The sequence below is a fragment of the Alexandromys fortis genome, unplaced genomic scaffold, assembly GCF_014885135.2.
Source record: "Alexandromys fortis isolate MF-2015 unplaced genomic scaffold, M_Fortis_MF-2015_v1.1 scaffold_70, whole genome shotgun sequence".
In the NCBI taxonomy this organism is placed as follows: Eukaryota; Metazoa; Chordata; class Mammalia; order Rodentia; family Cricetidae; genus Alexandromys; species Alexandromys fortis.
This window is the reverse complement of record NW_026067955.1, coordinates 6,448,628-6,467,066: the sequence shown is the minus strand read 5'-3', so window position 1 is coordinate 6,467,066 and position 18,439 is coordinate 6,448,628. Positions and strand designations below refer to the sequence as shown.

Below are 18,439 nucleotides of genomic sequence, written 5' to 3'. Positions count from 1 at the left end.
TTTTGGTTTTCGAGACAGGGTTTCTCTGTGGCTTTGGAGCCTGTCCTGGAACTAGCTCTGTAGACCAGGCTGGTCTCGAACTCCCAGAGATCCGCCTGCCTCTGCCTCCCGAGTGCTGGGATTAAAGGCATGCGCCACCATCGCCCGGCCCCCTACCCATTTTTTAAGCCAAGTTGTCCATTGCAGTTGAGTTGAATGGGCTCCACAAAACTGCCCTTAACTCTCAAAGTTTAACTTTTTCTGTACCATAATGTTGGAGTGACTATACACAAGATGATTTGCTCCAGATCTTAACACGGCAGTTTGTGGGGTTTACTTATCACATCCACCACGTAACTCTCTAAAAAAAAGCAGGGTTAGTGACTCCATTTTCAACATGTATTCTTGTACTACCTACCTCTCACAGGCTACTTTCATCTCAACTAGTCTTTCCTTTATTTTCCGTCTGTTAATATGCATATGCAAATTTTAAATTCCCTTCCTTTGCAATTCAACTCTACATGGAAGCCTACCTTAATTAAACCCCCTTTAGCTGCTGCTGCTTAGTCCTCTAGTCTCTTTGGGCTGATGCGTAGTTCTAATGGTCATGGCAAATCCCTGCAAATTCTTATCGCTAGCTTACAAATGAGGAGACTGAGGCTACAGTGCCATGTTCTGGGTCACACAGCTATGTAGTGGCTAATTCTCAGGGTTCCTACCATGGCTTACGTGACTACGAAGCCTATGATCTTTCCCAACAACACTGTGGTACTGCATAGGCTTGATGGTGACTCCTTTGTACCACCATGCCCTCCGCTCACCATGACCACACCAGATAAAATGTCTGTTCTCTTGCATTTCCTCAATATGCTTGTTGAACTGAGTTGAACTGCTTAAAGCCAGAAAAACACAACTCCTATTTTTGTTAATATATTCCATCCTTGTGCTCAGAACATAAGGTAATCGTTAAATGTTAATGACTAAGAGAAATGGAATAAAATCAGTGTTGTGGTAGCCATTTTTAAGCTTTAAGAGTTTAAATGTGCAGCCTATATACTATACCACAGCTGGAAACACCATATTGTCATTAAGCCAGAAGGTGAATTCATGGGATGGGAACATTGAAAACAGACACCACAAGAATGGTTAAATCAGTTTTCCAAACCACTTTCTACAAGTAGCTCCTGCTCCCCACCTCCCATAATAATTTCACAATGATTATCCAGTCTTCTAGGTGAGAAATTCCAGGCAAATAGCATAAAAGGGGTTTAGAGTAGCCACTCAAGTATTATGTCAAAAGTGATTGAGTAATAGGTCAAATGGTAGGGCCACCACAGGTAGGGTCATTCTTCTTCAATTGGTAAAGGACATAACAGCACCGCTGCTGCTGTTTCAAGTGTGGGTTTATTATTGTTCATATAATTAGATGGATAAAATGCAGCCCATACTCCAGACCATGTGGGTATCTGAGTATCTAAGGGTTAGGGGTGCTGTCTTATGTTACCAGTGTCTGCTCTATTGCTTTCTTTGCTCATAACACAAAATTTCCTGTTTTTTTAACCAAGCCCTTACTATGTAGCTTTTTAACTTAATTAAATATATAGGCAATTACTGACACCATCTGTCTTTGCAGAAAAAGAACAAGAAGTGGCACAAGAGCCTGGAATTCCTTTAACAAAATCTTTGACTCTATTAGTGGTATTTAAGAGCCTTTCTATTATTTTAAATTGTGTTTTTCTAGTAATAACTAACTTGAGTTAATTTAAAATGTGATGATATTGGTATATTTTAAAAGTAAAATATCAGGTAGTCCATGACTTTTCAGTAAAATAACAATGTAAACATGTGGTTGAACATCTGTTACTAGTACAGTCTAACACAGCACTTAAAATCCTTTATAAAATTACATGAATCTTTTGCATAAATAGAAATGTTTTAACAATATGTATATTCCTTTTAACATATACTTCATTTTCTTAAACATAAGATTTACCGACTGACTGTTGAATCCAAATCCTTATGAGCAAATGCAAAGAACCTCTTCTTGAGAAGCTGACTTGCCCATCACGCCACAGGTCTAACTGACCTGGAGGACCTACTTAATATAGGTCTGTTTTTAATCTCTTTAAGTCTCTATACCAATACCTAAGGATATAAATGATATTAATCCAACCACTGAAATCTGCTCAGGCAGCATAAGGAACCTTTACAAAAACCAAGCCCAAACAGATCAATGAAATTCATTGACCCCCTCCTTGAGGAAAGCACAGGAAGGCAGGATGCTGAAGAATGCCAAACTTTCCTAAGGCTAGTAGCTACGACCAGGGCAGACAACGGAGCCCTTCCCTAACCGGGCAAGCATGTGTTGAGTCTCTCCCACTGGGTAGCACTGCAGTGAAGTTCCTTACCCTCTGCAACAGACATGTGCAGAAGATGAAGTCATTTCTAGAGCTCAAGGACAGTTTCCAAAGGAGTAAGTATGTGAAACTTCTAGTCACATTAAAGACCTAGAGTATACTAAAGAATATGCCACCCCAGAGCTTTTGGGGAGGAAGTCAATGGATAAACAAAAATAATAATAAAGGAAATATGAAAAAGGAATTTCACAATTGTTTTCAATGTAAAACATTTAGTGGGCACAAACAGTTACAACCTCAGATTTGATGCTTAGCCACCATAGTAGAGCCTTCTGGTGTATTCTCCTGAGATGAAACAACACATTAAGAAACAGGACAGTGCATGGGTAGAAGAGGAACAGGAAGGGAAATGGATAGAATAAAAGGGAGGGAGGAAGACCTCACCTTCTGGCTGTTTGCTAGAAATCCACTCAGCAGCCAGGTTACCATGGGCAGACCCAGGGAAGGCAATTGGGAAAACAAGACTCAGCACACTTAGAACACAGTGAAACTCCAGGGCTTTCAGTCAGCCCAACTTAGTCCAGAAGCTGACCCAAAATGAAAGCCTGTGTGCAGAACAGGAAGAACCAGCCCGGCTTTTAGAACAGTGATACTGTGTCCTTAGAGTGCACAGAGTCTATCTGATACTATGCATATGACCATGTGCTAATGGGCTGTCATCTCCTCCAGCCCATGGCTGCTTATTAAGCTCTGTGTATTAGCCTCGGCTGGCCACTAGTTAGCTTTAGTGTATGTGACATATTTGTTAAACATATCAAAGCTTTATAAGGTTCTACTTTAAAGAGTATCTAAAGTAAACCCAGAGGGCAGTTTTAGAAGAGGTGTAACACAGACCTCATCATTCAGCTATCATTTATACTCAAGCACATTCAAATAAGGGACACACAGATTGTGCAATTGTCTGTACTACAGTGGGCTTTCTAGAGACTGGGTTGTGGGGATGCATGTGTAACAGCTCTATTGATACACTTTATGCCATAAAGGATACTTCTTCAAAAAAAGTATTTAGTAGTTTTACATCAATTCAGACTTGTGCAAACATTACCATTATCAAATTTACATTTATTTTATTCCCCTTCTCACCAAGAAATGAGTATAGACCCATTAGCAGTCATTTCCCATTCCTTTTCCCTTAGCCACTGTGACCTATTTTCTGTCTCCATGGATTTCATTATCTTAGGCATCTCATGTAAGTGGGATCATACAATGGGTGGTCTTTTGTGCCTTTTCACTTACAGTGTTTTCAAGGTTCAGTCATGTGGTAGCAGGTGTTGGTTGTACCAACCATTCTTTTTATGTTTCAATAGTATTCTATTGCATGGCTATACCACATTTTGTTTTTCCACCAGTTAAAGGATATTAACTACTTCTAATTTTTACTGAAAGAGCTGGCATACATAGAGCTGTTTGAGCCCTGATCCTTTTTAACTATAGACAGAGTTGGGGCAGACACTATAGCTTAGTTATTGGCTCTTGACTTGTTCTTGACTGCTTCTCAGAGATTAAAAGCAAATGATCTTTGCTTTGAGCATCCATGCACATTTATGCAGAAATATTTTTTCCTTTCTTTTGATTATATGCCCACTAGTGGAGTCGATAGGACAAGCATGGTGTAAGTTTAAGTTTTGGGATTTAGCTAAGATCTCTTCCCCACGTCATGCTAGGTGTTGGTCAGGATACAGGAATGGAAAGAAGGCTCTTGCTCTTGGCCTCATTTTCTTCTTTAGGAATTTCTCAAACATAAACAAACTAACCTTGGATTTGGCACCAAGAACTCTGAACTGCAGTCTGAACTCTGCTCCCAACCATCGCTCTTCCTTTTCAAAGTCTTGCTCCTAGAATCTAAAGCAGCTGGACTAGACCAACTCCAAAGTCCTCACTTTCACAATGCATGTTACCTGCCTATGTAGTCTGCACCAAAATTATTGTTTATGAGAGATTATGGTTTACAAGAGCTGCTGAGTAGCCTAGGGAGCAAAGGGGAACTGCTGGAATGCATCTGCACCGCGGGGGATTGAAGCCTCTGCTCCATGCGCTCATCCTCACCCAGAGAAGACCTTGCTTTGCACAAAACTCCTCCATGCCTAAAAGGACTACACACAGGGACCCTCCCTGTTGGGAGCTACACAAGAGTTCTTTTGCTTTGAAAACACCCACCAAAAAAGCCTTTTAGAAGTCATTTATAGTACCCCATAAGGAGCTCTTCTCGAAAGCCGATCATCCACCAGACCTGATGTTTACAGCATGAAAGTAAAAAAGCTCCACCTATAATATGGGGTTCCTATTGGAGGAGCAGACAATCACTGGTCTTATAAAAATGGATTACAAAAATTAGATTTTCATGTTTATTAGTATTTAGTGCTCAATGTTCAAATATGAAAATGGCCTTCCAAAAAACAAAAAGGCAAGAAAATACTTAAACAGAAAAAAATGAAAAATGGGTGTGTAATTCTGTACACTAAGATTATAAGTAATACCACTTAGGCCATCCGTTTTTAATAACACAAGAAGGATTATAAATTGTTAAGGCAGAAGAAGCTTGGAATAGAAAACAGAAAACGCAATAGTGTACTTAAAAGTTGTGTTTTTGTTTTAAGTGAAAAACAAATGTAGCTGCTGCTGTTGCTGAAAGTTTAAATTTAAAATTTTTTCACTTTAGATAACCAAATAATCTCTAGTGTGATTTTGGCATATCGGGAAAGAATTTCTACAGTAACAGAGAAGCTTCTGGCCCCATAAAGAAAGCAAGTTTATCAATGTTGGTAACTGGGTGTCACAGATGTGTTAGACCAATGGCTAAGAACTTGGGCTTCGCTCCAGCCAGTTCTTCACTTAGTTACAGGACCCAAGCAGGTCAGCCCACCTCCACAGTTCTTACATAGTAAAGGGGTGGGATGATGAGGGTCGCTCTGTGTTTCCATGATAGAACTGTCTAAGGGTCCCTGGTACTCAGAGTATTTCCAGTTTTAGAGGTATTTCACCTGTCCTCGTCATGTCAAGTGTATACAAATGCACTCTAATGGAATCTGATTTAAACATCACTGCTTAAGAGTTTTGTTGCACATGGCTGACATATTTTACTTTGTGTATACTTTTTAAATAGTTTTCATACTTGAAAGTCATTAACTTTAAAAAAATCTAAACATTTTTAAATCCAAATATGAAAGCGAAAACCAGGGAGGCCCTAGGCCTGATGGTTACTTGGCCCTGACTGCCAAGAGAAGGGACCCAGATTCTTTGTTGCCTCTGATCTCATAGACTCAAGAATCAAAATAAGGCCCTAACCAGAGGCAGGTGGTATTCAAGGATGGATGTTCTAGCTGATTAAAGACAGCCTTATTGGGCTGCAATTTCCATTTCCTGGGAATAAATAACATTAGTAGAAAATGGGGAACGACTCCAGGATGGATTCTAGAAGTTTCAATTGTTGAACAGGTAGTTAGGTGATTGTTCTCTTAGACTTGTAGAAGACACTGGGCTATCCCAGCAATTGCCACTAGGTGGCAACAGGCCAAGAGGCAGCTGTTCCCTATGCCTGTCTACTTATTATTTTTAATGTAATGCAAACAATTCTTATAAATATCACAATCCTATTACTGTTTTACTAATTGGAAATTCTTTCAGTGTGGTATACCCACTTATTTAAAAACTAAGTGTCAGGTGTGTCTACCACATGGCGTGCTCAATGCAGTCTGGCATTTTAATGATCCAAGACGGGGAGAGATGTCATTTGCTATGCCAAGGAGATCATGTCTTCATGGTTACTGGGATGCTGGGGCCTGTTCTGCTCCCTGTCACTGAGACGTGGGCAAGTATATCCAATTCAGAGCCCAACATCTGAGTCCTCCCACTGCCCTAACTGTCTCCACAGTCCTATGGGTCCAAACAGACTTGGGGTCGGCCAGAGCCCTGCAGTAATAGCTTCACACGCTACATCATGTAGTCACCTCACAACAGACCACAGGGATCCATGCCAGTAGGCCCATTGTATCTGGTTTGATTTGACAATACTTGAGATTGAACCTAGGGCCTCACATGTGCTAAGTAAGTGCTCTACTATTAAGATGCAGCCACAGCCTTTGGCCTGTGTTACTAGACAAGGAAGTAGGCCTAGAGATATGGAAGGAAATTACTGAAGACCAGACAGACAGCAGAGACAAGGCTGGCATCCTCAGCAAGTCCTTATAACTGGTTCAGAAGTCTCCCTCAGCCCCTCTTAGGCCTCTTCACCCTCTGCTGCTGGCTCTTATGTCCTCCAATCCTTCTGTTCTATCCTTTTCAAGCTTAGTGTATCTTGGCACAACCATGGTGAGAAGCAGGATGACCTATCTCTGCCACAGTCTCTTAGATTAAGACCTCGGATCCTATGGGCCGCACCCAGTTAGGGAAAGCCTGGTACTCCATGCTCGAAAATGACATCAGAGAAGAGCTGCCTCCTTACCAGGGCCTAGCGATCTTTAAACTTCGAGTGAAGCCCAACACATGCTCCTGACATACAGTGAGTGAGAAAGAAGAGGTATTTGCGCTCGTCCTATCCACAAAAACATTGTCCAACAGAGGTATCTCAAGTTGAACATACCTAAGCCTCAAACCTGGATTTTACCCTCTAATTCGTCTTCAATCTGTTCTACTAGGACACAATTCTTCCATTTTCTGGGGGAAAGGCTTAGAGATATTTTTGATTCTTATCTTTGACTCAGGTCCCACCTCACAGTCATCTGTTATGTCCATTGAGCCTACAATGGTAATATGTCTATAGAAAACCACTCCTGCCACCCTTCACGGTTCTGATACTGGTCTTGCCATTGTCACCTGTCACCCAAACTAACTGCACTCCCAGTCTCTATCCTTGCCATTCATGGTCCCTTCTCTTTCTGCACATCAACTCTTTAAAAATAGATAGCAGAGCATGTCATCCCTCTGCTCAATACCTCCAACAAATTTCCAGCCTCTGAAACTGTATGTGGGAAGTAAGCCCTTTGCTTGCCTCTTAGTCAAGCCAGAAGAGCATACGGAACCCTGGCCTAGCTACAGCTTGATTATGCTACTCCCAGAAGAGCTTCCCATTGGTCTGACAGATGGCTTGGCTTCTCTCTAGAAAGAATCAAATGGTCCAACAATAGATTTCCCATCAGATTTATAACTGTGAATCTGAATGAAAACATGGGTAGGGAGATCATTCCTATATCCCTCAGTCAAGCAGGCTGCAGAGGAGAATGGCTGTACATCACAGTTGACTCTGAAGGACTGGTGCCAGCCTTGTAATGAGTGAGTTCTCAGTTTGATATCTCTTAAGATTGGCCAATTTAGAGAATAATAAAATATTTTTTAAAAAATTATCACCAGATGGTAAATCTTCATAATTCCTAGTTGGCCTCATAGATATATCTAGGGGCAACGAAGGGAAGGTCTATCCAGAACATAATCTCCAGTGACTAGTCAAGGGAAGTGGGGCCCAGGGAGGTGACTTAATTGTGGATTACAAATACGTATCTCAGACACTGATAGCATAAACTTGAACCACTAGCCTGTTAACTGCTCAGGCCTCAGTTTCCCTATAGAAAAGAAAAGTAGATGAAAACATGAAGATGAATTTGTAAAACCTCTGTGGATTCTTAAAGCTCAGAAATTCTGGTTCTTCAATGACTACTATACAATCTATAAACTAGTCCCTCCGTCTCGTTCTTACAATGATGTTCATAAAAGAAGGCAAGCAAGGAGCAAGACAAAACTCTTTGCCATGGAACTTTACTTGCACTTTAAGACAATTGCAGAATGTAGGACCAAGGCACAGCTGCCCGCATCTGCATGCTCCATCACCCATCCATCCTGCCTGTCACCAGAGAAAGGCAGAAGCAGCAGGGGTGAGCAGGCGGCCTCCATCTGCCCAGAATACCTAAGGCAAAGGGGGCTTTACATTAGGTCTCTCTCCCACCCTTTTTCACACAGGAGCATGTTATTGCCTTGCCATCCCAAAGAACTTGAGAACAGAACAATTCTGTCCTGTGCTAGTTCTCTGAATGCAGACAGAGTACATTCAGGGAGGTGGAGAGCTGGGGCCTCCGCTCCCCACACTGGACCCACCTCTTTGGTAAAACTGCAGTGGACTAAAGGATGTTAAGTCACATACATAACTTTTATTTTCTAGTAATCTCATTTTTACAAGCGAACGAAGAGATGAAAATAATATTTTTACTTAACCCATCATAAACAGAGTAATATCATTTCCATATTCAATCAGTACAGATATTATTAATGAGGTATTTTACACTCCTTATCTCCTCAGTCTTGGAGATATAGCATGTATTTTCTACTAACAGCACATCTCAGTTTACACTAGCAACATTTCAAGTGCCTAGTGGCTACATGCCTGGCAGCTACCATGTTAGATAGTGTATATCCTGAATGTGTCTGAAAATCTCCATGAAAGTGCAGTTATAATCTTGCTAATATTGATACCGATGATTAGCATGTTGTTATGTTCTCAACCAGTCTTTTGTGTATATATTATTTTTGCAAAGATCAAGTCATGTTGCTCATATAGCTACCTATTCTTTTTTGTGCATACTATATCATCAAGTTATTCACAACCATCATCTCTTATGATAATATCACATATCACACAGCATCCCATCACTTGGATACATTGTAATTTTGTCTAATGCCCAAATGTTTTGTTTTGGTTTGGTTTTGGGGTTTTTTTGTTTGTTTGTTTTGTTTTTTCGAGACAGGGTTTCTCTGTAGCTTTGGAGTTTATCCTAGAACTCCCTTTGCAAGTCAGGCTGGCCTTGAACTCACATAGACCCACCTGTTTGAGTGCTGGGGTTAAAGGCGTGCACCACCACCACCTGTCTTTTTCAGTATTACAGGTAATGCTGAGGTGAATAATTTTGTGTCCTTAAGGCTGTGAGTTTCCCTACACTTCTTGCTATTTTCAGAAAAATTATTTTTAAAAATCATCAAGCAAACAGTTATCAAATGACTTCTGACGGAGAAGCAGGATTTGTAGGCTCTTGTGCACCTTTGATGTTTAGCTGTGACCCAGGGAGAAGCACCCCCACCACATATGCCAGAGTTGGTCCATTTATGAAGTGAACTGATTGTATTGGGTATTTTGTTTTTTAAAAGTAAACCCGCCGGTAGTGGTGGCGCACGCCGGTAGGATTTGCAGAAGGAGGCAGAGGCAGGAGGATCACGAGTTCGAGGCCAGCCTGGGCTACACATTGCCGCGCGATGGTGGCGCACGCCTTTAATCCCAGCACTTGGGAGGCAGAGGCAGGCGGATCTCTGTGAGTTCGAGACCAGCCTGGTCTACAAGAGCGAGTTCCAGGACAGGCTCCAAAACCACAGAGAAACCCTGTCTCGAAAAAACAAAAAAAAAAAAAAAAAAACAAAAAAAAAAAAAAAAAAAAAAAAAAAAAAAAAAAAAAAAAAAAAAGTAAACCCTTAGTCTTACCTTCAAATCTAATCAATTAATCCAGCAAGCCAATCATTACAAGCCATCATAGTAAGTCATATCAAAGTCACCTCTTACACACTGTCCTTATCCCTTCTCACAGTGCTTTTGTGTAGGCCACTGCCATGGCCTGCTTGTGACAGGAGTATCCACTGCAAGGATCTGTAAATTTTTTAAGTTAACACTGAAATTTAAATTTAAAAATAGGATTAAGTAAGAGGCAATGAGAACATGGGACAAGCACCAAGGAGGTGCAGAGAAATATTTGCTTGGTTTGAATCTGGACTCCGTCCTAAGGGGCCCCCACGTGCCTGCTACTGAATGGCTCCAGAGGCATTCACAGTATGGGACTAGAATAGTAGATGTACCCTGCTTCACTAAACGTACCCCACACACTGGGGACTGTAGGAAGACAAAGGCTTAGCAGCTTCCCCTAAAGGGCTGACAATCTAGAGGGGAATATTGGAACCCCTGTACACAAACAAGCATGCCTTGGGCAATGTTTTCAGCAGGGAAAACCAGATGGAGAACGGGAACAATTATCTGAGCAAATCAGGCAAGCCTGCTGTTGAGTAAAAGGCTTAAGGAAATGTATTCTATCTCCTTTGTGAACCAAGGAGTTAGGGCAGCCTGGGGAAGCAAGAAGCAAAAATACCGACCCCTAGAAAATTCAGAGCTCTGGCCCATGCGCTATCATCTCAGGCAAGCAGGAAACAGACTTTGCTCTCAGGATCCCCAGTAAAATGGGGCTAGAGTGGCAGCACCATTGCCCCAGGCCTGACACTATGGGGCAAACCTGTCTGAGAGTCACATAAAATGTGCCACCTAAGAATCTAACTTTTTAAAATACAGCATTTCCTGCCATTAGTCCAGGCTGGCTTTGAACTTGTGATTCCATTTGATTCGGCCTTCTAAGTGCTAAGATTTTGGGCTCCACCACTGTGCTTAGTGAGGAGTCTGTCCTCTTAAAGGGAATGCTTAATAATTGTAAGTAACATTTGTATTCAACTTTATATGGCAATTTTATGTGTGTATAAGCCCCATGTGGGAGGTATTACTGTTTGCTCTTGACACTTGAGGACACTGGTGGAGAGAGCATCAGTATTAGTCTAAAGGTACGCTGCTTGTGAGGACACATACAGTGCTCCCACTCCTTGGTTCTGTTTTTCCCTAGACAATGCTGCCTTCTTACCAAAAGCCTTACCACAAAAACATTAATATCATTAATATAAATATCAGCAATCTTTTGTATATACATCTGCCTTTGATCAAGAGCACCAAAGCATGAAAAGAGAAACTCCGGAGAAGGATGTGTAAGAAGAGAAAGTTCACTTCCTCCTCAGAGGAACAGGAGCTGTCCCCATCTGATTTACATGTACTGCCATATAGCGGTAAATATTTAAGTTGACAAATAGGATATTTACAACTGCAGCAGATACTTGGCAGTTAGTTTTTAACAATTGTTGCAAATGTGATTTATTTGCTGTTATGAAAGAGGATTACTGTGTGAATATGATCCTGAAATTAGCTTCAGTTTAGCAAGGGGCCTTGACAGCTTGACCCCTTAATATTCTTATAATGATGCCATTTACATTCAATGCTTACTCAAGTCACTCATGCTAGATTTGTTCGAGAGGAGTCCACTCTAGGGCAGATGTGTTATGTATTTTAACATACAGAGTTGGTGAGTGGGGCACTTGTAGGCCTTCTAAGAGGAAAAAATATTTAATCAAATCTTCATGAAAATGTGTTCGTTTCCAACTTCCTACAGTGAAAATGCATTACTGCTAATTACAGCATGCTGCAGAAATATAATATTTTATGTTTTCTCCACAAGACACTTCCATGGCATAGGCTGTATTAAACAAGAACATGTTCTGATCCTCTGCAACTTTGACGTTTAATTTGGAGGATTGGTACAGCATCAATGGCATCTCCTTTGAAGGTGCACAGGAGGAGAGTGGGTTTGGAGCCAGACAGATAAGACTAAAATCTGAGTGCTAACCCTTCCTTATTATGTGGACTTAAGGACCTCCTGCATCTGTTTCTTTATCTGAGTATGTGTTGCAGTTTTAAAAACAACTAGAAAGATCAGAGAAACCTGTGAAGTACCTAGCATAGCATATGTACTTAGTCCATGCATACCATGACTGGATTACTAGTTTAAGGCTCAAATGTCACCTTCATAGGCAGCTTTGATTCCACCAAGCAAACCCAGTCTGTCCTTTCTACTTCCATATTCATTGCTATAGCACACATTACACTGTGCTGTGATTCACTGGGCATATGTGGATCGGTTATCTTGATGGCATGGCTTATAGCCTCTATCTCTGACTCTAGTGACTTGTAGGCTTTGCCTTGAGCATTCAGCTAAGTTGGACTGGGGATCACATGGGAATTTGAAATGACAAACTTAAAGGAGAAGGAGGAGGTGGCTCCTGACCTACTTATCTCACTGCTAGTTAAACACTTGGTAGATGTTCAGTATTTCCTTTAGTTACCACCCTCTTTAGCTTTTATCCAATCACAGTAGAGAACATTGCACTGTCCACCTCTGAAATAACAAACCACAAGCAAAAAACATCACCAAGATCTCTGTTAGATTGTTTTGGCCAGGTATTGCCAGTTTTAAACTCCCTATACCATCATGAATGTTCTACTGAGAAACAAGCCCCATCCTCAGCTGTGTAATGCAGAAACAGAAATACAGACATCTCTACTCCAAGAATCTCCTTGGCCACTGGTTTGGTCTAGTTAGGACTGGTGTGGCTCTCTTTCTTCTCCTGTCTCATCATATCCTCACTTCCCTGGCTCATGTTTTAACCAGGTATGGACAACAGGCCTCAACCTCTCATACAGTGATCAGCTAGCCATGACTCAGCTCACCCTGTTCTTGACAAATGGCCATCTGGATTGTAGTCTGAGCACCCTGGAAGTGCCCCGCTTTGATCAAGATACAGAAAGGAAGAAAAAGCGCCTTAGCATCCAGGCAGAGCTGGTAAGCAACAGATTCTTTCTGGTTGGTCTGGCATTCGGCAATACTCAACTGCTAAGTGAGCAAAAAGAGAATCAAGAATCAGAGAGGTCACTGAGCCATTTCAAAACAAGGTTCATAAATGAGACAGTCTCTGCCATAAAAAGGGGGAGGCCACCCAAGAAGAGGAATCAGGGTATGAAAGTCCAGAGGCACAGGCCTTCCGTTGGGTACCTCCCAGTTCTCCCCAGCTCTCTCCACAGTCCATCAGCGAGCAGCTATTTTTAACAGCCTCCATCCCTGTTTTTCTAGCCCTCGCTTCCATTTTGAGCTTAGACTCCCAGACCCAAAAACTCCTAGACCTGGCTGCTCTGAGTCTTCAGGTGAAGTTATTTAAACTGTATAGTCTCTTCCCCCTACATCCTCTTGGGGGATGAGGCCAGAGGCGGGCAGGACTTACCTTAGCCCCATTCCCTGCCACAACCAGGCTGCAATTCTTCTAGCTGCTAAAATGCCTCAGATCTTACCAGTACCCTACTTCCATGAAGATGCCATGTTGGACTCTGCCCCATCATCTCACACTAGCATGGTAGCAATTCCCTTAAGATTTCCTGTCTCCCTTCTTTCCCCTTGGCCTAAAAACTACAGTGAAGATAGCTGCAAAGTAAAAATGAAATTTAAGTATGCCACTTCCCTACCCAGGAGTTTGTTTGTTTGTTTTTAATGTAATTCTTTTTTAAGTCAGGCATGGTGGCACACACCTTTAATCCCAACACTTGGAGGCAGAAGCAGGTGGATCTCTGAGTTCGAGGCCAGTCAGACAGCTGGGACTACACAGAGAAACCATGTCTTGAAAAAAAAACAAGACAAGCATAGGATGTATTTTGTTCACTATTTCCCCTCCCCCAACTCCTCTTAGACCCTCCTCTCCTTCCCACTCAACTTCATGCCCTCTTTTTCTCTCTCTTTAGAAAACAAACAGGCAAACAAAACCAAATAAACTTCACACACACATACAAACACACACATGCAAAACCCATAAAACACAAAATCAGATACCATACTAGACTAGCAAAATACCAGTAAGACAAAAAATGTCCAAACTAAGCCATGAGACCAAAAAAAAATCTACAAAAATACCATTGAGATTTTTGTATTGGCCATCTACTGCTAGGCATGGAGCCTGCCCTTAAGTGTGGTTAATGTATCCAGTGAGACTCCATTGGAGAAACTAATGTTTCCTTTGCTAGTGTTTATCAACTAGAGATGGCTTCTTGGTTAAGAAGTCCATGTTCACTTCCTCATTTTAGCACTGGAGTCCTGCCTGAATTGAGCCTGTGCATGCTGCCAGTCTCTCTGAGTTCATATGTATATTAGTCGTCTTGTGTCTAGAAGACAGTTTCCTTAGAATCATTCATTCCCTATGGCTCTTAAGGACCTTTCTGCATCCTATTCTACATAGTTTCCTGAACCTGTAGGGAAGGAATTTAATACTATTTAGGACTTAGTGTTCCAAAATCTCTTATTCTCTGCATATGATCATTGTGGGTCTCCGTTAGTTCCCACCTACTGCAAGAAGAAGCTTCTCTGATGATGGCTGAATGAGACACTTATCTGTGGATATAGCAGAATGTCATAAGGAGTCATTGTATTGCTGTTTCCCTTTAGCAAAACAATAGTATTTGTTTTTTTTTCCTAGGTCCACAGTTTATTCAGTCTTAGGTTCTTGGCCACCTGAGCACCATCAGGTATGGGTTCCATCTTGTGGAGTAAGCCTTAAATACAATCAGAGAGTGACTGGCCATTCCCACGAAGTTTGTGTCACCATTGAACCAGCACATCTCGCAGGCAGGTCACTGTTATAGACTGCTGTGTATGTAGTTGGTTATTGGTAGCATGTAGGGTACCTTCCAGTCCCACGAACACTAGTGAATGGGGGTGAAGACTGTAGTTGGGCACAGCTTGACTCCTGTGTGTTCAGTGAGAGAAGGTCTTACTATCAGGTTGTGGAAAGTAAGCAATAGCCTTGACAATAGCCTGAGATGTTTAAGGGTTTCCATGGGCCCTGTGACAAATAACTCCACTAGATGTAAGCCATTTCTGGCACTGCAGGCTTCACTTCCTACACAGGATTTTAAAAGATCAGGCTACTATGCTCTTCCTAGGTTGGTTAATGGAGCTTCCCATGATATCTCATTCTGTACCATAGTCTCCTTTGTCACCTGAAACCGGCTGCTAATGAGGTTTACCAACTGTAGCATCCATGGGTATAAAAAGGTCACCATGGGGACAGGGGGTGCTTGTGGAGCTAGCTAATCAGGTCACAGAGGAAAAGAACAAAGGTCAACAGGGCAAGGTGGTCCTTGGTATAAGAGTGTATTTGAGGCTCTGCATCCATCCAGTTGTCCTGACTGCTGCTAAAGATTTCTTCTGCCTTTTCCAACAGTGGCTTTTTGTCCTTGAAAATGAAGCTCCACCTGACATCCAAATATATTAAATAGATTAAGAATTCCAACTGGGAATGGTGGCACACACCTTTAATTCTAGCACTCGGGAGGCAGAGGCAAGAGAATCTCTGTGAATTCAAGGCCAGCCTGGTCTACAACCCATAGCTATTTAATTGGATTCTATCTCAGAACCTTTTTGGAACATCTTTTACCTTTCTGCTGAACATCTTCAGAACTAGATGCCTCTAAGGTTTAACGGAGCCTGTTTGACTCTGCCCTATACCCCTACCATCCTAGAGAGGTTCTTGATGTCTTGAATGCTCATGCGGCTTCTTCCTTACCCCTTCAACCCAGTTCTCCTGTGAGGTGCCAGCTAGGACCTTGCTCTGAGGAATCACCCCACTTTTTGCTTTCTGAGAAGCCGAACTGGATATGAGGAAATCGCCTCCACATGAGGTGTCCATTTTCACCAGAAGGATCTGTGGAACTGTTGGTCTGGTGCTGGATGAAAAGACATAGTAAAGCTCCGTGCCACTACGAAGCTAGAACTGAGTTAGTAGCAGCACAATCATCCAAAGACAATCTACTGCTGCAGAGGCCTGTAGCTTTGGGGACCATAAGCAGTAGTTGTATCTCAAATCGGCAGTGTTCTTCCATTTCCCCCGCTTGCCTCTAGGTGTCATTCCTAGCTACAGGCCAAGAAGGAGAATTCCATGAGGACTATTGTATACTTTTAGGAACTGCCTACACAAAAAAGGAAACGCCCAAGAAATCACGTGTTTCTAGAATTATGGCAGAAAAGCTATTCAGGGTTTCTGGTGTGAGAATAAACTTAAAGTGCTTTAGGTTTCAGAGCGCAATAGATTCTTCCAGGCTGAATCACTGTGTGTGTGTGTGCGTGCGTGCGTGCGTGCGTGCGCGCGCGCGCGCGCAGGCCCCACACATACTCATATATGCAATAGGGTCTTTAAAAAGAATCATGTACATGTGTACACAGTACAATTTTCAGCCAACCTGAAACTTCCCAAGCAAGTATGAACACACTGTGATAGGTTCACAGTCAGCCCCGTTTTGAAGAAGGAAGGAGGAAATACAAGGTGGCCACTCTAAAGGGATAGCTTCTAGGATAATGACAGCACATTCAGAACTGATAACTGGGAAGTTTGCTTATATCCCTTTAATAATGTGCTGTGCTAAGACAAGAAAAGCAAAGAACAAATGAGCAAAGACCCCTTTCTAGACTCTCAGGGAGCTCAGTGGTGACCACTGTCAGCAACAGGTGTCAGGACCATTTGGAACCCTTTGCATCAGATGAGTAGATCTGATCCAGACTCTTTTACAGCCAGAAAACCAACCAACTAAATACACGTGAAGGCATAAAAACAAAGTCTGAGAAATCCCAGATATGCACATTTTAGAAATAAAAAGGACTGGGGTGCTGAGTCAGTAAGCACAGTGCTTGCTGCACAAGCATCAAGACCTGAGTTCAATCCCAAGTTCCCATGTAAGAATCTGGGTACAGTGCTGCCTAGATAAATCAGTAAGCTCCTGGTTCAGTGAGAAACAACCCCTGTCTCAAAAAAAATAAGACAGCGAGTGATTGAAGAAGACATTCAGTGTCACCCTCTGCCTCTACACACATGTGCACACATATGTACATATGTACACATACACACAAAAGGATTCTTTTTTAAACTTTTAATTAACTCCAAAGTTGGCATAAATAATCACCTTGTTCTGTCAACCTTCACTTTTCCTCTCCCTTCCCAGACCTTCTAAACCACAGTTGCTGAGCCGCCATAAAGCAGTCGCCTTTGCTAACGTCTTAAAACAACCCAACTCATTTATACACGTTTGAACAGATACAATCTGTAATGAATGATTAAGTAAAACCTTTTGTGTTAAATTATGATGTTAATAATGACTCTGTCTCCTGTAATTTATTATGAATTCTCAAATGCTTCGGGTTTGATTTTGATAGAATGCAACCACATCAGAGTTTATGTGATGACTTTATTTTTAGAACTCCTTCGTTGAAGGCACACATTTCCCCACTACTGCTGCTACTGTAATTATGTACAAAACCGATCACTCATTAGAGTTAGGATACATTATCTTCTAGACAGATGAGGCTAAATAAGCAACACATTAATAATTCAGAGAGCAGTTCATTATGCATGTGGATGCCTGCTTCATAACTGGAATAAGAACCTCATCAGCCTCTGCCAACCCTTAAACAATAGTTCTGTGTTATTGCAGCCACATTCCAGTTTACGCTTGTTAAACTGCTACTTGGATTATTTTATCAAACATTCATTTATTTGTGGTCCCTTACTGCCGAGAACAGATTTTGGAAGCTCCTTTTTTAAGTTAATGATTTGAGCAATGGGTGTTATTAATTCTCAGAATATTATAAACATGATTAATTTTCAGGCAGAGATTTATTACATGAGGATTTCAGCTATGTCAACTGAAATGCATCACTGTCAAAACAAGTATCATGGTGAAAACAGAATGCGCTCCACACTTGAGACGCCGTGCTCACAACTAAATCAATTTAAATTGTGGCTGAAGCAAAATTATATTCTCCAGTGAAAAAGAGTATTCCAGGATTCTTTTATTTAGCTTGAAGCATTCTTGTTAGACTGTGATTTAGAAAGGTAGTTTAATAAGACTAGACTAGCACTGATGTTCTGTGTGCTGCTGCTTCTTGTTTTCATGGAAAGGCTAAGTTTCTGAGACCCCCCCCCCCACATTCCAGATGTGGCCAGTAAGATTTTAGAGTGGATGTTGGTCTGAGTGTCAGGGATCATGAGTTCTGATATTTACTCTGGGACCGGTTTCCTTAGTTATAAATAAGGAAGGGCTAAATAATCCCCAAGGTCTCCTGAGCAGTTTGATTTTATGGGTCCTGGAGAATGGGGCTGTCTGTAGGAAGACTGGCTAGAGCCTCACACACTGTAGGGGACAAGAGAATGAACACAGCCGTGAGCAAACAGGAAAGGCCCATCTTGCCATTCTGTAGCCTTTCTTGGAAAGGCCCTTAGGTAGGTTTTTATTGCTGTTGTGGAAACTTCTAGGAGGGGGTAATATTGTTATGACAAGCCATAACTAAGACTTTATCAGTCATCACTTAGCTATATCAATTAACACTCAGCAAGAGCCA

At 41.7% G+C, this 18,439-nt stretch overlaps 1 protein-coding gene across 1 annotated transcript in view; it reads left to right on the top strand.

The window, feature by feature from the left end:
* The window catches only part of Iqch (IQ motif containing H), a 125,157-nt gene that overhangs the window by 76,373 nt on the left and 30,345 nt on the right, over positions 1-18,439 (top strand). Inside the window, exon 12 of the mRNA XM_050151778.1 lies at positions 12,680-12,850. Within this exon, the coding sequence (XP_050007735.1) occupies positions 12,680-12,850 (171 nt within the window). The remainder of the gene's footprint in view (positions 1-12,679; positions 12,851-18,439) is intronic.